The sequence below is a fragment of the Cynocephalus volans genome, chromosome 4 (assembly GCF_027409185.1).
Source record: "Cynocephalus volans isolate mCynVol1 chromosome 4, mCynVol1.pri, whole genome shotgun sequence".
Taxonomy (NCBI): domain Eukaryota; kingdom Metazoa; phylum Chordata; class Mammalia; order Dermoptera; family Cynocephalidae; genus Cynocephalus; species Cynocephalus volans.
The window spans coordinates 96,798,588-96,824,903 of NC_084463.1; the positions used below are offsets into that span (position 1 = coordinate 96,798,588).

Genomic DNA, 26,316 nt, shown 5'->3' on the forward strand with positions numbered 1-26,316 from the left:
AGCCATGCCTGGGGCTGCCAGACCCCAAGTAACCCTGGCTGGGCTCAGGCCCAGGCCACTACAGAATGGACTCAGACCAAGGTTGGGACAAGTTTTCCAGTTTAAAAAATGATTTTTATATAGACATCAGGTGATAGAGACATCACCTGATGTCTATGGTCTCAGGCTGTTTATCTTCACATTGTCACTCCAGTCCTGACCTACAGGGAAACATATGGGTCAAGAGTCAGGAACATTATATTTATGATCTGCCTCACCCCCACCCCCCATCACTCAGCCCCGGTCATGTGCTCCAACCCCTGCTTCGTCACCTGGAGGACTCATGTATTGAGAACCTACCAAGTGTCAGCACTGTGCTGGGCCTGGGGAGATAACAGGACATGAGGCAGAAAAGATCCCTGCACTCAGGGCAGTTTTTATGTCCTGTGGAGAGAGCCACAGAGAACATATGCACAGATAAATATACTATCACACTGACATACACTAAGAAGAGAAAAATACAGTAACAAGCTAGAGCCTTGCTACTCAAAGTGTGGTCTGCAGACCAGCAGCATCTGATCTCCTGGGAGCTCATCATGAATGCAGACTCCCAGGCCGCACCAAGGACCTTCTGAATTGCAACCTGCATTTCAACAAGATCCCCAGGGGATGCCTAATTCCAAACATGGTTATTACCCCAGGGAAGGTGAGACAGCTGTGCTGAGACCTATACGTTCTCAGCTTCTGGAAGATCTGCCATCCAGGCAGAAGGAACCGCAAGTGCTACTGATCACAAAATACTTTCCTTAGAGGCACAACTGACTTGCTGTGTGACCTTAAGCAAGTCACTGCCTTAGTCTCCTATTTGGAAAGTGGAGAAGTTGGTTTGAGTGGGGGATTTTTCAAGTAAAAAACACAAATCCACTGAATGAAAAGCCAAATGCCCAGCTAAAGAGGAATCATTTATCTGAGGGAGTGGAGGGGCCCCTCCTCTGGTGTCCTCAGGTTACCTCAGGTTTTTGCTTACTCGGGAATATGGGTATCTCTGCTGTTCGGAGAATCCACTGCAAACGCTATTGTTACAAAGGCTCCGTGTGAGGGCTGACTAGAGTGCACTCAGGAAGCTGGCAGGTCTCCTGTCCGGCCCCACTCCCAACTTCCTCCCTGCCATACCTCTCTCCAGTTCTGGGAAAACCCAGTCTTTCCTCCAGCTGATGCAACTAGCTTCCCAGGCCAGCCTAAGGGCTGCTAGGCTTACTGGTTAGTAGAGAGAGGGACTGACACATCAACAAAGCGTTCCCTGGTTAGTCCATCACAAATGTCTGGCTTGTGAGAGCTGCAAGAACCTACTACCCAACCCGTACAATTTACTGATAAAGAAACTGAGACTAAAACTTATATTTCCAATCATGTTTTGTTTGCTCCCCTGGGAAGACTTCACCTGCCATATATATCACTATCAGGCTGTGAGATTTTAAAATTCTGTGACCAGACAAGACTAGTCACTCACACCAGAATCATGCCTGTCTCTCTCCTACCTGGGAGCCCCCGGAGGGCCAGAACCAGGTCTTGACTGTTCCCTATGATTCCAGCACCCAGGAACTTACGAGGTGACTGAAATGAATGAATGAATGAATGAATGGAAACTGTGGCGGTCTATCTACCTTTGGTGTGCTTCTCAGGTATCTCATCATGCCTTCCTCCATATTTTTAATTCGACACACTTTTTGCTGAGTTCCCGCCAGGGAGGGGCATGCCACAGAGAGCACTCAGTGGGGAGGCTGTCAGTGCCAGCCTCAGGACTCCAGAGAGTCATCAGCCTCCTTCTGCCATGGCCAGTCCCCAACAGAGGAGCTCCAAGAGTCACTCTTACTTGGAGAGCTCTTGGTCTGCCCACAGGGCTGGCCCCCAGGCGGGGACACTAGCCTGAGTCCTGGAATCTAATTGCAGACCCCCTCCCCACTCTAGACAGGTGCTGGGAGGGAGCTTTGCTGGGGAAAGAGGAAACACTGATCAAGACCCATAAGCTTATACACAAAACTCAGCCAATGGACACCCTTCTTCCAGGCCTTCTCAGGCTCCTTGACTTCAATCCACCCCAGCCATCTTTTAGGGCCTTCTTCCCTTTGCCACCCCTTTGCCACAGTGATGGGCTCCTGCTCCGACTTCTCCATGATTCCTCCCATCACAATCAATCTTCTTGCAGTATAAGAAGGACCCCATCTCTACCTCGCTCAAACACCTTCGGTGGCTCCTTGTATTAGTTTTGCATTGCTGCTGTGATAAATCACCACAAACCTAGTGGCTTAAAGCAACACAAACTTATCTTATACTCCTGGAGGTTAGGATTTCAAAATAGTGAATCCTAAAATAGGATTCAGTGGCCTAGAATCAAAGTACAGGTAGGGCTGCATTCCTATTTGTAGGCTCCAGGGGAGAGACTGTTCCCTTGCCTTTTCCAGCATCTAGAGGCTGCCTGCATTCTTTGGTTTGTGACCCCTTCTCCATCTTCAAAGCCAGGAATGCCTTCTCACGCCACTTTTCTCTGGTTCTCCCTCTTCTGCCTCCCTCTCACGGTTACATTGGGTATAGCTGGATAATCCAGAATAATCTTTCTATCTCAAGGACAGCTGGTTAGCCATTTTAATTCCATCTGCAACCTTAATTCCCCTTTGCCATGTAATCTAACATATTCACAAATTCCAAGGATTAGGACATGGACATCTTTGGGGGTCATTACTGTGCCTAACACACCCATCATCTCTTTCAATTATGTTTTTATATGTCATATTTCTTTAAATGAAATTTTGCACAGAATCCCACTGAATAAAACAAAGAAATTGATTTGACTGAAGGAGGATGAAGAAGGCTATAGCTGTGTCCTTTTGACCATCTTTCATTCGCCCTTGGGTCCCCTCCAGAGAATCTAAGATTCTCCACAAAATATAGATAGAAAACAACCAGCCAGGGTAAAGTCCAACGCCTTATCCTGTCATTCAAGACCTTTACTAGCCTTTCTAGCCTTGTTCCCTGCCATCAGGTCAAAAAACCTGAGCTCTACCTCTGCACCAGGCTCTAGGCTGAGCAGGAGGGATGCCCGATGCACAGTCTGGGCCCCCAGAAGGTCAGAGTCTGGTGAGAGAAGACAGACCACTAAACAGGACATTTCCACCTAGCTTGGTAAGTACGACAGAGCGCAGGGAGAAGAAATAGTTGCCTGGCCCAGCCTGGGGGTGTGGGGAAGCTTCCTGAAGGAGTAACAACTGTATGGAGTTAGCAAGACAAAGAAAGGTGGGAATAGTCTTAAAAAGTATGTTAAGGAGAAAAAAAATGTTCCTTGCCCCCTTCCAGAATATACTCGTATATGTATATATCTATGTATATATATATATACACACATACAAACACCCACTTATCCACTAACACACAGCACATACACTACATGCTCTGTATATGTATATATACTATACAGTATGAAGTATACACAGGATATAGTATATATAATAAAGGATATATGTTACATTTTTTCTGATTTCATGTATCTACATATTATTTATAAATACATACGTATTTAGTAAATACAAACTTGCATAGGAATGAAAAACACGAATTTAAAGAGCCATCTCTGGGAAGGGAGGAGAACACGGGTCCTTGTTAGGTCTTATTTCTCAGTCGGTACCTGGATATTTATATATCTATTCTCTAATGTTTTTAAATACATTAAGTACTTATAACAAAAAAAAAAAAAAAAAGATAAAAGTGGGAAATGTTTTCCAAGCCGAGATACCAGCCCGAGCAAAAGTTCAGAGGCACGAAATAGCAACAATACATCCAGAAGATTCCCAATAAGCCCATACTCTCTCCCAGACGCTAGAGTAACATCTTCGCTCCCCTTCTTCCTGCCACACGCCCCCTGAGGTCCAGCCTCACCCCGAGCTGACTTTTCTGACCAGATCGGCCCCCTCCCCCGCGGGATAGGCTCTCATCCCAGGTGCAAGGGTAGGTCTCCTGTCTGCTGGTTCAGTTCATGAATGGATGCCTCACCCTAAGACTGCAGACTCTCGGAGGACTGAGCCCAGTCCCCGCCAAGAGCTCGGCTCCGGCCGGCAGAGGGCGCTGCCCGGCAGGACCGGGACCTGTCGCCGTCGCCGCCGCCACGCTGCGCAGCCCGGAGCCGCAGACATGCTGGCCGCCGCGCCCGCGGGAACACGCCGGTGTCCTGGCTCGGAGTCGTCCGCCTCGCTGGCCGTGGCGTCATGAATGTTTTGTAGCTGGGGTACTACAGGGGCTTGACTGGGCAGGGAAAAGCACTGAGCCGACTTCTTTCCTTCCTGCCACTGCCCTTTTGAGCCGATTCTGTGGACCCCTTTGCTGTTCCTGGATGGAATCTCGGCAGGGCCCGTAGCTTTTCTGAGCACTGTCTCCCGTTTATGGTCTGGCAGTTCCAACTCATGATAATCTAAGTGCAGGCCCGTGTACAAGGAAAACTCCCCCTGCTGAGGCCACCTCTGGCTGGGACACCTGCTGACTGCGAAAGGGGGCCGGGCAGCCTCTTCCTTCCTCGCCTAGCTCTTCTGCTCCTCCGGCTCCTCCCCGGGCTGCCGCAGGCTCTCCTGGGGCTGGAAGGTCTAACGACCCCGGAGCCCTCCGGGCGTAGCAGATTCTAAACGCCACCAGCACTTTGTCTCAGGAGCACTTTGATGGGCCCCTTGGAGACCCACCGCATCACTCGGTTGTGGTGATGTGACCCACAACATCATCACCCCAAAAGGGGGTGCCTCCTCCTGCGGGCTGCTTACAGCCCCCTCCGTCACACTTCTAGTCTCATTCTGCTGGGGTCCCCTCACCCCTAAATGGAAGCCCTCTCTCACTGGGTCCTTTCCAGGAAGACCCTTCTGTGGGGCCTACCTGTGGCCTAGGGGAAGCACGCACACAGCTGGAAGGACAGCCCCTGCCTACCAGTCCCTCCCCTCAGGCAGAGCGCGCCCCCCTTACCTCCCCCCGACCGGCCCCATCCTCTCACCTTTCCACTTCCCGGTGCCAGATTCCAGACTCTAAGGCTTCCACCTCCAAGGCTCCCCCAGAAACTTCTCTTAAAGCCTCTCTCGCCCGGTCTGAGGTCAGGGGGAGCAGTTCCTTTCACTCCCTGTTTCCTTGTGGACTGGGGGACAGTGCACGCTGACAGCTCTCTCCAAAGAGATTTTCCCTCCAAGTTCCTGGGGTATTTCAGCCTTCTCTCTGTGGCCGGGAGGTAGGTGAGGAGGTGGGTTTTAATCCTGTCCTCCCTTCTGGAGAGTTCTGCACAGTTAGCCCAGCCTCCTGCTTTAGGGTCACCAACTCAGGCATTGTTTTTGCCTTTGGGCCTCAGCTGAAATTGTGAGGCAACTTGGAAAAATGTTTGTTTATATCTTACTAGTTTCCAGCCTTTGCCTGAGAACTGTTCAGTGTCTCTCACCTCAACCAAGAAGAGGCTTGGCAGAGGATCCGCTGAAAACACAAATTGGACTGCCAGTCCCCTGAGGCATGCTGAGCCCTTCACTCTCCAGACGTGCCCCAGCCATGCTGCATTTCCCTGCTCTGCTTTACAGGCTCTTCCCCAGCCCCATGTTTTTTCTCATCCCTTTGCCTTTCCTCTCACCAGAAGAGTTCTAGCTCTGCTTCTTCACTTGGCTGATATTTCTGGTCTTTGAAAACTGAAGTCAAAATGTCACTTCTTCTAGGAAGCTTTCCCTGCCCCCGTCCCCCACCCCCAACCTGGTTCAGGTGCCTGTCCACTGTGCTTCCACAGGCCCTGTCACAAATAGTGTTCTTGTGTAGTTACCTCTATCTGAACATACCTTCTTACTTGATTTTGAGCTCTTTGAGGTCAAGGATGGTATTTGTCTTATTGAGTGTATTTAATTTTTTGTGTGAAAAACACCAAAAAGAAAGTCAAAAATCACCAATAATACCCCCACTTTTTTCTGGTGTCATAGAAAGGACAAAGAATCTCCCTTCCCCTGCCTGCCCTGCCAATCCTACCTTCAGTGACAACCACTGTTATGAAGGTTGTGTGATTCCTCCCGCTTTCTCCTGGCACGTGCGTACACACACACACACACACACACACACACACACACACACACACACACACACAATTTTATAATTCATACTATCATACTATATGTCTTGGTCTGCAATTATCATTTTCACTTAATAATCCACCTTTGGCATCTTTCCATGTTAGTGCATATGATCCTACCTCATTCCTGTGAGTGTGTGTTTATAGAGAGAGAACATAAGATTTGCCATATTAACTAATTTTAAAGTGTACAATTCAGTGGCATTAACTACATTCACAATATTGTGCAACCATCACCACTTTTTCCAAAACTTTTTCATCACCCCAAACAGAAACTCTGTACCCATTAAGCAATAATTCCCCATTCTCCCCTCCCCACACCTCCTGATAACTTCTAATCTACTTTTTATTTTATTTTATTTATTTTTATTTATTTATTTTTTTGTCGTTTTTTCGTGACCGGCACTCAGCCAGTGAGTGCACTGGTCAGTCCTATATAGGATCCGAACCCGCGGCGGGAGCGTCGCCGCGCTCCCAGCGCAGCACTCTACCAAGTGCGCCACGGGCTCGGCCCATAATCTACTTTTTATTTTTGTGAACTCCTCCTTTTTTAATGGCTGAATATTATTCCACAGTGGGAGACATCACCATTTATTTAACCATTCTCCACTGATGGACATCAAGGATGTTCTCATTTTTTTGATAATACAAACTATGCTACAACAAATATTCTCCTACATAATACACATGGGAATATTTTGGTAGAAGAAAGTCCTAGCAGTGGGGCTGCTGGGATATGCAAAATATACATTTAAAACTGTAACAGATACTTACAGGCCTGGGCATCACAATTACCTTTAACATGGAGATTATTGACCTCCATCCCATTAAACCCCATCTGGTTTAAAAGGGATGAATTGGGGCCCAGGAATCTGGATTTTAAAAACATCCTTGACTGATCATTGTGACATGAGTCCACACAATGATAAACACGGTTGTGGAGATGGATCTGTTGCATCCTCGGTCCCCAGCATTTAGCCCTGAGACTGCCCTGGCTGGCTCACAGAGTGGGTTTGCTTTCTGCAGCAACGTCGTAAGCTCCGATGTTCCTACCCACATCTTGCTGCTACCATACCAAGGTCACACTGATGAGTCATGAAGCACAGTGTGCTGGGCCTCAGAGTGACAAAGCCCCTGAGGGAAGCTCCATGAATTGTGTGTCTCCCAATTCTGGAAGCCCAGCGAGCCTGAGTCATGCTGGTTTGCCAGGCAGCTCCCAATTCTATTATCTGTTAGCTTTGCCCTTTGTGGGAGGCAAACTCACCTTCCATTCAAATCCAAGCAAAACAAGGGAAAGACTGGCTGCCTTATCTCCTGGCGGAAATGATGACTCACAGAACAGGAGTGGTGGCTGGGGGGAGGACAGAGAGCCACCAAAGAGAAAGAGAAAAGAGAAACAAGGCTGGAATTGGGGTGTAGAGGTGGGGGAGGGGAGGGGATTAAAAGGTGAAGGAAAAAGAGAAAAGGGGAAGAAAATGCAGAGAGACAAAGAGAGAAAGAAGACCAAAGTTACAGAGATGAAAGACACAGGAGGGAGATGTGGAGGGAGAAAGAAAAAAAGGAGAGGGAAGAGAAAAGAAAGAAGTAAAATGCGAGAGACAAAAAAACTACATGGAGCAAGAAGTGGGGTGAGTTCCTTATGTTGTACTTTTGGAACAGTCCAAAAAAAATGCTCCTGCTTCAGATCCCAGGAAGACACAGGAGGTAAGGGAGCCTTGGCTTGGTTCTCAGGTTCTGGCTATAAGTCAGGTCAGTTTCAGGCCTTGTCTGCAGCCCCCAGCAGTCTGTGGGGTGTTACCCTCTGAACATGGGCAAACAATAAACAGGTGTGGGCACAGCCTTCCTGGCAATTTGGCGGCAAGAAGTAAGATCCTCAAAAAAGTATATACTCCTTGCACAGTACCTTAGCTATAAAGGATGCTCATTGAAGTGCTGTTTATAGTGGAGAGAAAAAAGAAATACAGAAAGAAAGAAGTAAGAAATGAAATGTGACTTAGTAGATTTATGTCATATTCATACAACTCAATGCTATGCAGCCATTAAAAATGGTGGCACAGAGAGCCCTTAATAATATGGGGGAAATCCTCATGATATTATACTAGATGAAAAAAATAAGTACAAACTTGCTTAAATAAATCTTTTAAATGGAATGATTCAAGTCTTGTTAGTGGATGTATGTGTAATGGGGGTGGCTCCAACCCCTGCCCCCAGCTCAAGGTCTTTTTAAAGTTGCATTCAGTTCAACCCTGTGGTAAGAGGCAGTTGTTTTTTGGCCAGCTGAAGTCCAGACTCTGTCCCTTCTACCTCCCTACTAGCCCCATGCTCTCTCTTTTGGGAAAATTCCCATGGAAGTCCTTGGCAGGGTCCAATTCCTGGTCCTTGCTCCCACTACAGAAGCCCAAGTGAGGGCCGGCCCGTGGCTCACTTGGGAGAGTGCGGTGCTGATAACACCAAGGCCACGGGTTCAGATCCCATATAGGGATGGCTGGTTAGCTCACTTGGGAGAGCATGGTGCTGACAACACCAAGTCAAGGGTTAAGATCCCCTTACCGGTCATCTTAAAAAAAAAAAGTAGCCCAAATGATTGGATTCTTCTTGTACTAGCCCCTGGTGTGGCCGGGATTCTGCCTGTGACCATAGCATCAGGAGCCATCCCATTCCATAGTGTGTTCCTGGATAGGCTCCTGCCACTGGGCCCCTGAGCTCCTGGTCCCCCATCCTCTGTGAACATTGATAGTCTTCTAAGAAACTCTTTTTCTTTAAGGAGCTGGCATTGGCCTCTGTTGCTCGCCCTGTCTGACACTCCTGCTGTGTTCAGCTGCACCACCCACTATGTATACAGGGCTCCGCCCTTCTCTTGGGTTAAGGTGTCCTGGGGCTGTGTGACGTGGTGTCCATGGGCTGATCAGCCAGTGAATGAGGAGCTGGAGGGGATACAGCCTATTCCTCTCCAGGAACCTGAGGAGGATGAGCTGGCAGAAGTCCTGGGTACAGGCCATGGGCGGTGCCCTTCTGCGTGTCAGTGTGCCGTTGGTAAACAATAACTGCCTCCTCATGGTACCTGGGCACCTGAAAATCGGCCTGCAGGCCAGGGGCCATCAGCATGGCCTGAAAAAGGGGTCTGGGATGGAGTAAGGAGAGTATCCAAGAAGCTCTCCCTCAGACTGGACCAGAGAGAGGCCTCTAGCTTCAAGAGATGTCTCAGAGGGTGAGGGAGGAACAGGGAACCTGAGGGATGTGGAGGTCCCTAGGTGGGGCACTGCCTGCGTTGGTTATATTGTCCTGTCCTATCTTTGCTGTTCAAGAATCAGCCAGAAACCCTGAGGTGAGAAGGGCTTCGGAGTGTGTTTGCGGGAGTAGTGAGGGAGCGTGGCTGGAGATATGGTCCTGGAGATATGGTCCTCACTCGTACTGGTCTGCCGGGGAGTCCTGGGGCAAGAGGGAGTAGCAATGATTATTTTTTTGATTAAGTTTTTATTATTGAAGTATAACTTACATACAGAGGAATGCTCCCAAGTAACTTCCACAAACAAATACATGTCATGAAGGACTCAGCTCAAGGAAAAACATTACTCAGCATCCCAGGAGCCCCCCATTAGGGAGGCAATGATTTTAGAGAGGAAAGTGAACAGGCTCGGACAGCAAAGGGGGAAGGAAGGAGAAGAGCCTCCCAGGCACCAGCCTGGGCTGTTGTTATCCAGTCCTGGGGACCCAGCAGGAGATCCCCCCCCTTCCTCAGTAGCACCAGCTGGTGCTTGGGCCTGCATGTACACACTCCCTGTGTTCAGGACATCAGGGCCAGCCCTTGGGAGCTTGGAGAGCATGTTATTAGCCTTGGGCAGCCCTGCAAACAAGAGGTGAGGAACAATGTGTTTGTAGAAGGTCTCAGACCAGGTGGAGCTGGGCCTAGAGCCTGAGGGCAAACAGGGGAGAAGGTGTGGCCACAAGGGAGGGTCTGGGTGTTGGTGAAGCAGACCTTGTTTGCTGTCCAGGAATGATCCACGTGATTTCCACTGATCAGTCATCCTCCTCTTGCCCTGTGGTGAACACCTGAGTGGGAACAGTGGAGCACTTTGGGAAAGCCACATTCCCTCTCTGGCCTCGGTTTCCGCAACAGCAAAATGGAACAACAACATAGACCTCATAGGATTGTTGTGAAGAAGAAATGAGATAAACCATCTAAAATGCCTGATGTTGGGCAATAAATGTTTGTTTCTTTCCTTTGCCACTTCTACATTTAACAAGTACTTATTTGAGGCCTAGCGTGCAGCAGCCAACTGTGATAGGCACCAGGAAGAGAGCCGTGAACAAAAGATGTAGAGACTGGCTGCTATCATGGACCGTGGGACAGACATTAAATAAACAAGTACATGTCATGAAGGAAAAGAACAGTGTCTTATGAAAAAGAACATCAGCATGACTTGCTTCAAACACAGTGATCAGGGAAGGCCTCTTGGGAAAGATGACATTTCATCTGAGACCTAAAGGACGAGAATGAACCAGGCACTTTGGAAGCCAGTGCCCTGAGGGTGCTGAAGCGCACAGGCGTTAGAGCCAGAAGTATTTGAGTTTCAGATCTTGGTTCCACTTCTCACTCAGCTGTGGGACTTTAGGGGAGTCCCTTCACCTCTCTGGGCCTTGGTTTTTTCTTCTATAAAATGTAGCTAAAAATAGCTATTTTACAGAATGTGAGGATGAAAATCAATCAGGTATATAAAATGTCCTTATGGAGTCTGGCACATAGTGGGTACTTAGTAAAAATCAGTTCCCCTACAGTGTCAGCTGGTCATTAGTTGTCAAGTGAATGGCACAGAGACAATGCATGCGTGCGTGTGCACACAGATGTGCACGCATGGTGGACACACATGCACATACTCAAAAACACATACAGGCAGAACACAGATGGCTCTCTCAAGCTGAGTATTCATAAAGGGACTCTTGGGGCTGGCTGGTTAGTTGAGTTGGTTAGAACATGGTGTCATAACACGAAACTCAAGGGTTCAGATCCCCTTACCAGCCAGCTGCCAAAAAAAGAAATAAATAAAGAGACTCTTTACAAAGGTTTGGCAGGCTTTGGGGAGAGCAACAAGCACTAGTGCAGTCTCCCAGGGCTGGTAACGGGGTGAGGAAGGGAGCAGTGACTAGAACCCCAGAGAACAGCTGTGTGCAGAGGGCCCGCAACGGTAGCTGGGACCTTCAGAGGGATGCAGCTGACTTATAGGGGTGTTGCACAGAGGGTGCACAGTAATAAATATTTGACTTCAGCCCCTTCTGGGTCTGATCTGCTAGGCTCCCATTGGCCAAATTCAAGTAAAGCCAGAGGGCACGGGAGCCTGCAGATGCACCCCATAAGGACCAGCCTCCCAGGTGGAGTGGACCTGGAGGGACAAATGCAAGAGCAGTCTCCACACCCACTGAGCCTCTTTAGAATGCAAGACAGATATACCCAGTGTCAAGTGGTTTAAGTCAAAAAGGAATATCTGAGGTCACCTACCTGGAAACTCCAGGGGCAGGGACTTAGGCATAGCTTGATGAATGCTCAAATGATAGCCAGTTTCTCATCATCTCTGAATGCTATTCTCCTTCAAATGTTAACTTCATTCTCAGGCTACATAGGGTGGCAAGATGGTGACAGTAGAGGGGTTACCCCTTGGAGAGAACTATGCTTCTTTAAAACGGACAGTGAGTAAAAGCAGATGGAAATGTGGCACATGTCCACCATGTTTATATCTAGGTGTTCATGGCCGATACACTCATGTGATAGGGATTAGTACTACTGAGGCCGTGGGGAGCAGGCTCCTCTGCTTGCCTGTGGCCTGTTTGGAAAGGGACATGAAAGATTACCTAGCCCAGTGTATTAGTCTGTTTCTGTTGCCTATAACAAAATACATGGAACGGGGTATTTTATAAAGAAAACAAAATGTATTGATTACAGTTTCTGAGGTTGGGACATCCAAAGTCTAGGGAACACATCTGGTGAGGGTCTTGGTGGTGACTTCAGTGATGCAGAATATTACATTGTGAAATGGTGGAGCAGAGAGGACAAAAAGAGAGCAGAGAGTAACCTCCTCATTCACTCTCAAAGCCCTCAGAACCACGCCCCTGACCAACATTATTAATCCATTCACTACTGCACGTTCGTACAATCTAATCACCTCTTTAAGGCCCCACCTTTCAATTACCATAATAGGATTTCCCACCCTCTTAATAGTCATGGTGGGGGCCAAGGGAAATAAGAAAGAAAGAGGGGGAGGGAGTGAGAAAATGAGAGAGAAAGAGAGACAAAAGAAAGAAAGAATATAAGAAATTAAGACAGTATAAAAGAATGTATAATGAAAAGTAATTTTCCTTCCATGGCAGACTCCTAGTCCTCTCCCTGGAGGTAATGATGGCTAAGTCAATACTATAATTCTGTATATTCTTGCAGAAATTATCAATGTAAATGTAGTGGTGTGCATAAGTATTATTATTATTATTATCTTGATGACGTTTCTATATTAACACATAGAGATCTGCGTCATTTTTTGTAGTGGATGTAAAATATTCTAATATGTGGATATATTCCAATTTATTTAACCAGTCCCCAAATGATGGACATTTAGGCTGCTTCTAGTCTTTTGCTTTTATAAACAATGCTGCAGTGAACATCCTGGTACATGTTGTATCTTTGCACACATGTGCTCTAGAGGCTAATCCTGAGTGGAAATGGTTACCTTGTGGCTTTCAAGGCTTATCTTCACATCACTGTGCTAGAAAGAACCAAGATTGATAATGTTGGAAGAGATCTTAACCATCATCAAGCCCAGCTGTCTCCTTCCCATTTTGCAGATGAGGAAACTGAGGCCCCAGGTCTGGCAGCAGTCTAGTGGTAGATTTGGGTTAGTCCCCTCTGTGTTCTCACAGAGACAATGTGGAAGAAAGAGGACAGGTTGGGGGGTTAGGCAGCTCTGTCTTTGTGCCCTGGCCTGGCAGTAGAGGGAGCACTCAATGGGGCAGGCTCTGGAGCCAGACTGCCTGGACTTGAATCATGGCTTAGAAAAACAGCCCTTCTAACTTCAACCTCCTCCCATGGAAAATGGGGATGATTTTAATCTTCCTTATAGTGTTATTGTGAAGATTAAATGAGATAATGCCTGTGATTACTTTTTGCCCTTTGTTAGGGTTCCCCACTCTGGGCATCCTTTCTTTCTTTCTTTCTTTTTTTGACAGCTGGCTGGTACAGGGATCAAACTCTGGACCTTGGTGTTATCAGTATCACACTCTAACCAACTGAGCAACTGGTCAGCCCTCACTCTAGGCATCTTGACTCCTGCTCCTTGCAAGGGACATTCTTGAGGTTAAAAGGCCCATGAGCTGGTGAACTAGGGGCACACCTGGCCTCCAGCCATGGTCTCTGTTCCTCCAGTCAAGGCCAAACTGAGCAAGTTCTAACCTTACCCAGAAGCCCTGGCTGCCTGCCCCCTCCGGAAAGGAGCTTGCTGGGTCTGGGGCCCAATCAAGTGGAAGGCTTCAAAAGGCAGCCCAGCATATATCCTCCTATGTATGGCCATCCTGTGTCCACCTGTGCTGGGCACTGACGGTACAGTGCCTCCCAGATTCCTCCCAGAAATTCTGTAGGGGCATCGCCGCTCCCATTTTTTTCTCTTTTTTTGGTGGCTGGCAGGTACAGGGATCTGAACCCTTGACCGTGGTGTCATTGACACCACAACTCTAACCAACTGAGCTGACCAGCCAGCCCACCCACTCTATTTTTGAGGTGAAGAATGTGAGGCTCCCAGAGTTCAAAGGACTTGCTTCTAAGTAAAGAATTCCCAGAGTGGAGTGGGGGGACTTCCCAGGGGAAGGGAGGACACACTGATTGGTTCTGAAGTTGATTCAGATTCACTGAGGCACTACCTTCTTTGGAATTTATAACGTGGTCTTCTCACACAGGCTGCCTCAGTCAGAGATGATGGAAAAGGGACGCATCTCCTGGCTCTCCCGCTGCAGACCTCCTTCTGGTTCCTCCTCTAACTCAGCACCTCAGGCCTCAGGGCCCTGTGCACCCCCCGCTCCTCCTACCTACTCCCTCGTTGTCCTTCAGAGCTCACCTGCAGGAGGCCGTCACTGCCCCTGCTCCCCAGTAACGAGTCCACGGTTACGTACATGCTCTGCAGCGTTTCTATCTGTATCTGTAGTCCCTCGCTCTTTCCTCTCAGAGCACTGCTCACACTGTGTAACCAGATGTTTATTCCTGTGGTTATTCAACTACAGTCTGTGTCTTCGCTGAGAGTGAGTCTCATGAGGGCAGCTCTTATCCCCTGGTTCCCTGTTCTTTTCCCAGTGCCTGCTGCCATGACTGACACACAGTAGGCACTCAGATATGTGTGTTCCTCCTCTCTAAAAAGGGAAAGGCTGGCTGGTTAGCTCAGTTTGTTAGTGTGTGTGGTGCTGACAACACCAAGGTCAGGGTTTGGTTCCCTGTACTGGCCAGCCACCACACAAAAAAACAAAGCTCTCTAAAGCATCTGGCACAAAGTCAGGCCACTCTGGTCTAGACCTGAACCATTCCCTAAAGACCTGACTATTTCTCAAACAGGTATGGAGCAGAAGGAAGGGAAGAGGGTCCCTGTGGGCTGGCAAGGGTCTCCCCCTCTGAGGGGCTCACAAAGAGAGCCTTGTGTGGGAGCGGGTGGGCAGGATGCCTCGTGAGACAGCTGGGCCCGGGGCTGCCAGACCTGGGCTGGGCTGGGCACTGTGCCACAGGCAGCCTTCTGAGAGCCCTTTCATCTGAGTCCCAGCTGCCACTTGGCTGGCTGGCCCAAAGCCCAGTTGCCTAGAGGGGAGAGGGGCTTTGTCCCAGGAAGAAGAACAAAGGCGGGGTGGGGGTGGGGGGAAGGCAGAGGGAAGCAGTGCTTGCTCTTGGAATCAGACCAGAGGGAAACAAGATCCAGTCATAGGCAACACCAAGGGGCTGTTTGAATTCTTTTGTTGCCATAGCATCTAGCAAGACAGGATCACAGGGACTATCTCAGAAAATACTGCAACCTCACCCTGTTATAGATGGAGAATTGAGGCCCAGAGAGGAGCAGGGACTTGCCCAAGGTGATCCTGCAAACGAGAGGCAGCACCAGAATTAGAACGCTGGTCTCTTGTCTCCTGGTACAGGCTGACTCGGAAAGAAGCACTTCACCTCTGGGAGCCTCAGGGTCCCCATACATAAAACAGAGGTGCTAATTCCTATTTTGAACTGTGAGGGTCAAAAGTGCTAATGGGTATAAAAGGAAGAGGAGGACCATATGAGCTGGGCCTTGAAAGCTATGTAGGAGTTCTCCAGACAGAGAAGAATGAGCTGGTGGGGAAATGCATTCAGAGCAGAGGGAACAGCATAAACAAAGGCGGGAGGCATGAGAGTGCAGATCGTGTTTCAGGGCAGCTAGGGGAGGAATAGGCACTAAAAGCCCAGGCTGCTTGGTGCTGTCAGAAATGCCCACTGTCCTTCTGAGAGTCCAGCCCACCTTTCTGGAGTGATGACCCTTTGGAACTCTACCCCTCTGTGGAATCATCCTGGCCCACTCAGTTGCTCAGCCCTCTGGGAGGAGTCAGACCATGCAAAGGGAGGCAGGCACATGTGCTGTGTGGAGCCCATGGGAGGCTCCCCAACCCAGACATGGGTGACAGGGAAGCCTGCCTTGAGGAGATCACAGCTCCCCAACCCCCCATGGCTTGGTCCCTATTGCAGAGTCATATGTTTAAGGTACATACTTGCCCAGTCACAGAACAATTCTGCATAGTCACAGGGAGAGTATTTTAGTGTGAGAAGGACATGGAATCCATACTTGGCTTTGCCAATTACCAGCTGGATGGCCTTTGAATCACTCACTTAACTTCTCTGAGCGTTGGTTTCCTCATCTGTAGAGTACAATTACTTGGAAGGATTGGTACAAGGGTCTGTGTTCATGATAGGTGCTCAGCACGATTATTTCCTTTCCTTTCCCTCCTTTGCTTTGCACAGCTGACCCTTCTGCTGGGAAGAATCCCCCTTTGGGCCTCTCGGGAACAAATCTCTTCCTTCTTCAAGACCAAGTTTACATGCCACCTCTTTCATGACGCCTTCCCAAATCCCCCAAATTGAAAAGCTGACTTCCTTCTGGAATGCCTTGTGCTTGTCTTATGGTGCTGTCTTCTTTTTTCTTTGTTTTTCTCTTTTATACTTTTCGCATTCACTGCATCTAGTGACCTAATACAAAGACATATTAAGAAAAAAGTTAATAATATCTCCTCTCCATTTCTACCCCCACCCTACTGAATAATGAATGATAACACCTGATATATATCATTCTATACCTTTCTGATTATATACTGACATAAATAGATATGAACTTATTTCAGAGGCAGTTTATGTTTGTTGTATGTTTTTCACGAATGGATTCCCACTGTCTGCACTACTCTGATACTTATTTTTAATCACTTAAGAAATCATGGATGAATGAATAGATATAGATCTACCTCATTCTTGTTATTCCATGGCATGAACAAACCATGCTTTATTTAACCATTCTCATATGTATCTAATTTTTGCCACCACAAACAGTGATAAATATATCGTTCATACATGCCTTCAGAGCCGTGCTTTTATTTCTATTGATAGATTCCTGAAAGTGGGATTATTGAGTCAAATGGTTTCTGTATATATACATATTTTTTTAGTGAAATGGCCATGTCACTTTCCAAGAAGATCACAGGAGTTTACATTCCAATCAGCAAAGTTGGAGTAGCTGTTTTCCTGCATCCTCGCCACCTCTGGCATATTGTTCTTTTTAATATTTGCCAGATTGATGGATGAAAAATAGCACATCATTGCTCCTTTAATTGCATTTCTTCAACCCCTACTAAATTTCACTAACTTTTCATTTCAGTTATTTAATTTTTTCATTTCTACAAGTTCTATTTGACTTTTTTTTTTAAAAAAAAATCTGCCTGGTCATTTTTTATATCTTCTTGTTCCCTACTCATGTTCTAATCCACCATTTTATTTATTTAAGCACCTTAAACACACTTATATTCTATAACCAATATCTCAATATCTGAGGAGCTTGTGGATCTATTTCTATTGACTCTTGCTCATGGTGTCTTGTTTCTGTTTGTGGTTTATGACTTTTGATTGGGAACTTGCATTTGCTGAACTTCTATCTTGTGCATTCTTTGAGGCTTGTCTGTACTTTCCTCCAGGGAGGGTTTTATTTTCTTTGTCAAGCATCTGATGGCACTGCCAACCCAGGTTCATCTTAAATTAAATTCCTGATTGTTGTTGTTGTTGTTGCTGACCATGTTGGGCCCTAGATCTATCTGAGCTCTTGCCTATAGCCAAAAATTGTCAGGGGCAACTTTTTTCCACCCAGAACCAAGAAATGAGATAGGCAAGTTTCTACAACAGTCATCTTTGAGTGGCAAACTTTTTTCTAATTTACCCCTTTACAGTCTCTGATCTGACATCCTACGTTGTGAGTGGCCTAGGATTTATCTCCTAGTCCCACTCCCCAGTCCCATTCCCTTTTAGATAAAAGTTCTAGGTCACTCAGAGTTGGAGATAACCACAGGGAAGCCTTTGGAGTTGGGGCTCAAACATCTCTGAGCATCTTAGAGCATTTCCTTAACTTTCTTACCAGCTCAGACATATATCAATGTTTACTATTTTCAATATTTTGAGAGGCTTTGTAGCAGGAGGGTGTCAGAATATCTAGTCTTCCATATTGCTGGAAATAGAAGTACAGCATATTTTCATATGCTCATTTACTCTTTCATTAAAGTTATTTCTGCTCAGATGTTTAGGGCAGAGACTTATCTCAGGCATCTGTGTCCCCAGATCCCGACCGCTAGCCAAGGTCAACACCAGTAACACTTGGTTGAATAAGCGAGTGACAACCCACAGGATGAGGGGAGAAGAAGAAGGTGCTGGAAATGTACCCGTGCTGGATGGGGAGATTCTGGATGGGGTGGTGCCATGGAATCTAAGGGAACGGGCACTGACATTTACTGAGTTCCTCTCTAGGAAAGAGATGCTTATTGATGCTTAACGATTTATTGAGGGGCCTTGACATCCTGGAAATTTGTTTCCCAAATTTCCAAGATGACAAGATGCTTGTTAAGTACGCAGATACCCAGGTCTTTTGATGCTGATTCAATTTCAGTACTCTGGAGGTGGGGCCCTGGAATGGTGTTTAACAAACACCCTTGACAAGTCTTACCATCAAGGAAGTTTGGGAAATACAGTACAAGTCATCCCTTGATGTTCAAGGAGGATTGGTTCGAAGAGCCCCCACAGATACCAAAACTTGAGGATGTTCAAGTCTCTTATATAAAATGCCGAAGTATTTGCATATAACCTATGCTCAACCTCCTGTATTCTTTAAATAATCTCTAGATTACTTATAATACCTAATACAAGTGCTTGGTAAATAGTTGTAATTCTGTATTGCTTTTTATTTGTACTTTTTAAATTGCTGTATTGTTATTTATTTATTTATTTTCTGAATATTTTCAATCTGCAGTTGGTTGAATCACAAATGCGGAATCCACGAATGTGGAGGGCTGACTGTAATCATTTTACTGAACTTAATTCTCTCATCAGCCCAGCCAAGTAAGCACTCATAGGTATTTACAGGATTCCATATCCAGTTGTCTCACTCCAAACAAAGCTTTATCTTTTTTCACCAGATACCAGTTGCTTATTACTGTTATTATTTTTTCCCCAAGTTTCTGCACCATTAGTTTATTAACCTGAGTACAGTTTATGACAAAAAAATCACCATTTCTCTTATTTTCCCTTTATTGTGGTAAAAAACACGTAAAATTTACAGCCTTAACCAATTTTAAGTATACAGTTCAGTAGTGTTAAGTATATTTATATTGTTGTGAAACAGATCTCCAGAACTTTTTCATCTTGCAAATCTGAAACTTTGTTCCTATTAAATAACAATTCCCCTTTTCTCTGTCCCCTCAGCCCCTGGTAGCCACTACTCTATTGTCTGTTTCTATGAACTTGGCGACTTTAGATACCTCATATAAATAGAATCATATAGTATTTGTCGTTTTGTGACTGGCTTATTTCACTTAGCATAATGTCCTTGAGGTTTATGCATGTTGGAGCACATGTCAGAATTTCATTCCTTTCTAAGGCTGAATAATATTCCATTGTATGTATATACCACACTCTGTTTATCCAGTCGTCTGTTGATGGACATTTCGGTTGTTTCCACCTCTTGGCTATTGTGGATAATGTTGCTATGAACACGGCTGTACAAACACTTCTTCAAGACACTGCTTTCAATTCTTTTGGATATGTACCCGGAAGTGGAATTGCTGGATCATATGATAGTTCTGTTTTTTATTTTTTGAGGAAACTCCATACTGTTTTCTGTAATGTTTGTATTGTTATTGTTTTTTAACTGTCACTTTTTTTACTTTATTTTTTAGAATGGTTTTAGATGTATACAGAAATTGAGAAGATAATACAGAGAATTCGCATATACTCCACACTCAGTCTTCCCTATTCTTAACATTACATTAGTATGGTACATTATTACGGATACGTTATTGTTAACTAACGTGAATAGCTTATTCATATTTCCTTAGTTTTAGCCTACTGTCCATTTTCTGCTCCAGGATCCCATTCAGGATACCACATCACATTTAGTCATCATTTCTCCATAGGCTGCTCTTGGCTGTGACAGTTTCTCAGATTTTCCCTGTTTTTGTTGACTTTGACAGTGTTGAGGCATACTGTAGGAAGTCACTCTGTTGGAATTTGTCTGATGTTTTTCTTATGATTGGGTGGAGTTGTGGGTTTTTGGGAAAAAGATCATATTCATCACCTTATATCGAGGGTCCATACTATCCTAATGATTTATAACTGTTGATGTCGACCTTGATCAACTGGCTGAAGAACACTGCAGAATTACTTCTCTTTTTCCCCCTTCCCATGCTGTGCTCTTTGGAAGAAGTCACTATGCACAGTCCACACTTAAGGAGTGTGGGAATTATGCTCCCCCTCCTTGAGAGTTATATTTTGACCAGGGAAATAAGATACAGATACCTAGCTCATCACTGGCCTTGCTTCACAATCCTAGCAGCTGCCCCGAGGGGGATACCCTATCTCCCGGAGCCTCGGTTTTCTCATCTGTAAGATGGGTATCGCTGTCTTTCACCCCCAGGACTGTAGGGAGTAGAAAGTCTCTGGCTGTCGATGTCAATTTCCTCTGCCTTCCCTGTCGGACTCTCGGGGAGCCCGAAGCCCAGAGAGAGGCAGGGACCCTCCTAGGGTCTCAGCGCAAGCCCCGCCCCGCCCAGGCGCGTCCCGCCCGGGCCCCGCTGCCGCCACCCCGGGGGCGGGGAGCCAGGCGCACTTCCGCCGGCCACAGGTGTCTGTGCCTGGCAGGGCAGCGCAGTGCGAGGCGCCGGCGGGACCCGGAGGATGAGCCTCATCACGGCGCCCCGGTCCCTGCGGCCCGGCCCGCCCACGGTGAGTGCGCGGCCCCGGGTGGACGGGCGGGCTGGGACCCGCTTCGTCCCCGCGCCTCTCCGCTCGGGTTCTCCCGCCGCCTCGGTCTTCTCTGACTCCTTTCCAGCTTCTCTCGCCCTTGCCTCCCTCCGGGCTGCGTCTCCCGCACCTCTGGCCGGGGGTCTCTTTTCCCCTCGCCGTCCCTGTTCGGCCGTGCCCAGCCTCCCCTCTTCCCCCTCTTTCTTACGCCGCTGCCTTCGTTTGTCTGCCCCCGTGCACGCGGTCTTTGTTCCAGTTCCTCTCTCAGGCCTCGGTCCTGCCCTAGTGCGCGGCTCTCCCCCTGTCCTTCCCTTTCCCCAGCCCCCGCCACCTGCAGCCTGCCCCTGCCCTCTGTCTGGGTCCCGAGTCCCCCCGCTTGCTGGGAGGAAAGTCAGGAAAAGGCTGGGTGCACTGTAGGAGCAGAAGATTCTGATTCTCTTCTGGACTAAGCGCCTTCCTGAAGACACGGAGGAAGGGAAAGCAGACCCAGCAATCCAGCAGTGGGGAGAATGTGGCGCTTTCCGATAGGGCGATGATAACGTCATTGTGGTTGGCTGTTGACAAAGCCACCTGCTCCGTGCCAGGGCCGCCCTAAGTTCTCAATAAATACCTGAATGAATTACCAGACAAAGGTGATGGACGGAGCCAGCACTGTGCACTCTGCCAACTAGGGCAAGATTGGCCTTTAACAGAATACCGGGTGCTCCTGTAAATCACAGCTGAGAGTAAGCTCCATTCGATTGAACAGACATTTATTGAGCATCCTGGTGTCCTGAGCCCTGTACTAGGTACCAGTGACAGGGATATCCCTCCCTTAGGAACCTCACAGTCTAATGGGGGATAGGGATGAAGAAACAGGGAATTACAGGAGAGGAATTTCCATGACAATGGATGTACAGGGCCCTCTGGGATCACAAGGAGACAACCCATCCAGAAGGAGTACTGGAGGAATTAGCTTGAAGGATGAGTGGGCTCAGTGAAGGGAGCGTGGGAGGCAAGTGAGTGAAGTCCTGGAGGTAGGTGGGCTCAGCCTGCTCTGTCTTGGGTGGGTGCGGGGTGGAGGCGGGGAGAAGCAGGTGGTTCTGGTAGTTGACTGTTAGAGGCAAGCAGCAGCCCAGTTGCAAAAGACCTTGTAAAACTTGTTAAGGAGTGTAGAGTTTACGTGGAAGGGCATGAAGAGTCACTCTGGTGTTTAGTGCAGAGAGTGATGAGCAGATTTGCACTTCAGAAAAGCTACTCTGATTTCAGAGTGGAGAATGGACTGGGAGAGGGCACTAGAGGGGGTGGGGAGCCATGGAACTGTCCAGGCAGATCGAATTGCCAGGACTTGGTGATTGATTATGCTTGTGGGGAGGTTGGCGGGGGTGGAATGCAAGATTACCCTGGGTTTCTGGCTCAGACAGCTGAGATAGAGAACAATGGAAAAGGTCAGGGTTGTGGGGTGGGAGAGATCTTGAGAGGCTTGGGGGACATCTGAATGGAGATGTCCCTCCAATGACTCAGCTGAGGGTGACCTAAGGAAATAGGAATATTTGTAGGGAGGTGCAGATGTGTAGGGACCCTTTAGGATGGAACTGGGTGGGAACTGGGCTTGATTCATTCCTGTGTCCTCATGACCAGCACTGGCCTGGCACCCAGCAGGGGCTCCTAAAGACCATGTCTTCCCTAGCCTGTGCCCACAGGGCCTGGGATGACTTTCCCTCCCACTTAGGAATCCTTTGGCAGGATGACTGGTAGTAAAGATGGGGAAGTGGAGCCACGAGGAAGGGCAGGTGGTCCTGAAGAGGAATGGAAAAGAAGTCTAACTGTTAGAAACATGTATGGCAGTATTTATGGATGAGGCAGGAGGTATGGGATTTGCAAAGAGATAGGGAGTTTTGGGAAAAGGAGAGAAAAGAGGGACAGAATTAAGAAGCTTGGGAAGGGGGCTGGGGTCTTATTTGATAAATAAAGAAGAGCTGAAGATGTCAGGGAAGGAAGCTGTTTTGCAAAGCATCTGAAAATTAGCTTCAGAAAGGACATGTGAAGTGATTGGATTCATTAGACTTTCAGAGCTGGAGGAATTTGGATTTCTCTTCGTCCATTTTGCCTCCTTGTTTCTCAGGTGACTGAGTTTGGACCCAGAGAAGGAAAGTGAACTGCCCCAGGCACATAGCTAATTATTGGCAGCAGTGGGGCAGAGTGTGGGGAGGGGGTGGGTTAAGACACACATACTGTACTGGAATCATACTGATATAAGTTTGATCCCACCTCCAACTTCATTACTTCCTAGCTGTGTGACTCTTCTCTCTGAGCTTTCCTTGCCTGTACAATGGGGCCATTAGGAAGGCCTGAGAGTTTTTAGTGGATAGGAATAATGAGAACGTATTGGTCCATTCAAGGGTTAAGTCTGCAACTTCACTTTAACTGCCTGCTTTACAGAGGTGACCTCAGCATTAACCAAACAGCCCTGCCAAGAGGCCTTGAGGTTTATGGGAGAAAGAAGGAGCCATAGGTTCTGGGCTTACTTTTCTCAGCTCTATTGTTTGGCTGCTGTCAGGATACATCCTCTCCTCTTGCCTTCTCTCCCCTCCTGCCAGCAGAACTGTCCCCTGGTAGGAGATGTTGCCATGGCAACTCAGTTCTCCCCAGTAGTTTGGTTGCCTTTCACTTTCTGTATTCCAGTATTTTAATCTTAGAGGTAGAGCCCACAGACCAGCTGAGAATGAAGTCACACCTAAATCAGACTGACGGACATTCCTGAGCCCTGCCCCATCCTTGGCCCTGCAATGACCCATGGAAATCCAGCCTTTCCTCATATACCACACAGATCTTTTCTGCAGCAGCCATCACATCTCCTAGGAAACCTTCTCTGACAACTTCCAGCACATCTGCAAAAAGAGCCGATCCCTTCTATCTTTGAGTGAAACTGAGAGCTCAGGCTTTGGAGTAAAATGGACCTGAGTTCAAATTCTGACATCATCACTAAATAGTTGATTGACCATCAGCAATTTACTTCATCTCCTTAAGCCTTAGTTTCTTCACCTGTAAAATGGGGATTTAATACATACTTCATAAGAGTATTAAGAGGATTGAATTAGATAATGCATTTAAAGCACTGTGCACAGTTACTAGACTGAGGGTAGGGTCTATGTCCTGCTTGTTCATCACTGTGTCCCAGGTACCTGGCACAAAGTACAAAGTAGGCACATACATATTTTACTGAATGAGTGAGTGAATTTTAAGTAATAGAAAGTTGTTCAGGAGGCTGGTTTGTACAGATAGCAACTGGTGTATCACCTCCTGTGTAATAATCAGTATATGGTCTTCTGGCATTTGTGTTGGGTCTCTGCAGCAGCACCAAGTATTCTCTGAATGCAGCTTGAGTCTGTTTCCATGTCCCCACCCCAAGTGGCATGTGAGCATCTCAAGGCAGGCACCTGCTCTCACCTGCATCCTTAGTGCTCAGTCCAGGGTCTGGCACAGAGAGGTGGCCTCTAAAAATTCTGTTCAATGGCTAAATTTAACTTACATTTGCACCATACTTCACAGTTTATGAAGCAGTTCTGTACCCACTGAATGTAGTGTTACTGGCCTTTTTACCACCAAGGATATTCCTATTATTATTTAAGCCGCATGAGCCCATATTTTGAACAACATCCATCAAACAAATTCCATTTAAAAAAAAATCAATCAAGGACATGCCAGCTGCTAATCAGAACTTCTGAGCTATATGAAATAAGAGTTTTTGTCCCCATCTCCTGGCACAGGATGTGGATACACAGTAAGTACTCATGAAATGCTTCCTGAACGGATACATGTATGGTTTCTTCATCCTTTCTGAAATGTTCAATAATGCTCTCTCTGGCTCCCCTCCTCCCCTTTACTATATCTTAGATCTGAACATCCCAAGCTGGGAGCTCCTGACTTCACAACAACTTCATATCCCCATTTTATAGATGTGGAAACTGAGGCCTAGGGAGGGAAAAATGCTTGCCAAAGGCCACAGACTTTGGAAGTATTATCACTGGGACTTCCTTCCATGCCAGCCTCCTTTCCTAACATTCTGTGACTTAAAGGAGAAAGTTTAAGTGCTTGAATGGGTATTCTTGTCTCAAACTGAAGTCTTTTCCCTCCTTAAAATGCCCACCCTCTGGAGCTATACAGCATAAATATAACCCCCTTCAGTAAGATGGGCCTTTCAATAGCTGAAGCCAATCATTATGGCTTCCCTAAGTTCTGTACCAGGTTATTCTTTGGATGAAAACAAGTCTTGAGCTCCCTGGTGGTGGCTCTGTTGGTTCACTCTGCCTCTTGTGTCCCAGATATCTACCATTGTGGAACTGAACGTGGGGGGCGAATTCTACACCACCACTGTGGGCACCCTGAGAAAATGCCCGGGCTCAGTGCTGGCAGAGATGTTTTCCAGCTCAGTCAAGGCCTGCACGGATGCAGAGGGCCGCATCTTCATCGATCGTTCAGGCACATATTTCAGACCCATCCTGGACTACCTGCGCAGCGGGCAGCTGCCCACGCAGCACATCCCCGAGGTGTACCGTGAGGCCCAGTTCTACAAAATCAAGCCTTTGGTCAAGCTCCTGGAGGACATGCCGCAGATCTTCGGTGAACAGGTGGCTCGGAAGCAGTTCTTGCTGCGAGTCCCTGGCTACAACGAGAACCTGGAGCTCCTGGTGCGCCTGGCACGCGCCGAAGCCGTGGCAGCGCGCGAGTCAAGGGTGCTGGTGTGCGTGGTGCGCACTGAGGAGGAGGAGGCGCGCTGCACGGAGCCCCTGCGGGCCCTGGAGGCTGACAAGAAGTCAGTTGTCAAATTCGGGCCCTGGAAGGCGGCCCCAGACACCACCGACCTCCTGCACTGCGTGAAGATGGACATTGAGGCTCAGGGGTACAAGGTGTTCTTTCAGCACTACTCAGAGAAGACATTCTGGGTCAAGGTCAGCCATTGCTTCTATAAATTCATCTTCACCTGGTGGTGATCCCCCCAGGCGGGACTATGAACTCTGGTGGGGCTTATGTAATTAAAAGTTGCCATCAAAAGCCATCTTTAATTTCAGAAGCAAACATCAGACGACTTCCAAGGTGGGTCTAGAGCCTTGCTCCCAAATATTTATCCCCGATTTGAGGACGTCCCATTCATTGGAACTGACTCCACTGTACTTGCCTAGCGAGTTGCAGCGGCTCCCTCTTCAAAGCCTCATATACCTGCCAGACCCCTCTCTTGAAGTCCAATAACAAGGCGGAGATAAGTTAGAATGTTTCAACAATGCTTTGGCAGGAGATGTGAGATAAGAGGAAAATTACAGGATGCCATGAATCTAGATAGCACGACCTAAAGATGTAGTCTACCCAGCCCCAGCTGTGGTTCAGTCCATCTAGACCTGGCCTGTGCCTTCATAAGGAATATGCTAAGTTAGTATCTGGAGTATATGCTTCCCAGATCCCCTTTACCACTCGCTGTGTGCTGGCTGCTTTAGCCTCACAACTGTCCTCTTCTCTAGATCAGTGGTTTTCAAAGTGCAGCATCAGCGTCACTTGGAAACTTGTTAGAAATACAGATTCTCAGGCCCCACCTCGGAACTACTGAATCTGTCTCTGGAGGATGGCCCAGCAATCTGGCTTACCAAGGCCTCCAGTTGGTTCTGATGCACTCTAATTTTAAGACCTGCTCTAAAAAAGAACTGCCACCTCTCCTGTATGAAGG

General features: G+C 47.4%; 1 protein-coding gene across 1 annotated transcript; it reads left to right on the forward strand.

Moving 5' to 3' along the window:
- Positions 1 to 20,521: 20,521 nt before the first annotated feature.
- KCTD14 (potassium channel tetramerization domain containing 14) lies at positions 20,522 to 25,600 on the forward strand. Its single transcript, XM_063092407.1, has 2 exons — positions 20,522 to 20,600; positions 24,923 to 25,600. Exons 1-2 carry the CDS (start codon positions 20,553 to 20,555, stop codon positions 25,589 to 25,591), a joined length of 717 nt encoding a protein of 238 aa, XP_062948477.1. The 5' UTR covers positions 20,522 to 20,552; the 3' UTR covers positions 25,592 to 25,600.
- Positions 25,601 to 26,316: the final 716 nt, after the last annotated feature.

What these genes read in the sequence shown, in the direction of transcription:
- KCTD14 (XM_063092407.1), top strand. Translation starts at nt 20,553, where the DNA reads ATGAGCCTCATCACGGCGCCCCGGTCCCTGCGGCCCGGCCCGCCCACG. An exon ending in TGCGGCCCGGCCCGCCCACG is followed by an intron (nt 20,601 to 24,922) that starts GTGAGTGCGCGG and finishes CTTGTGTCCCAG; the next exon opens with ATATCTACCATTGTGGAACT.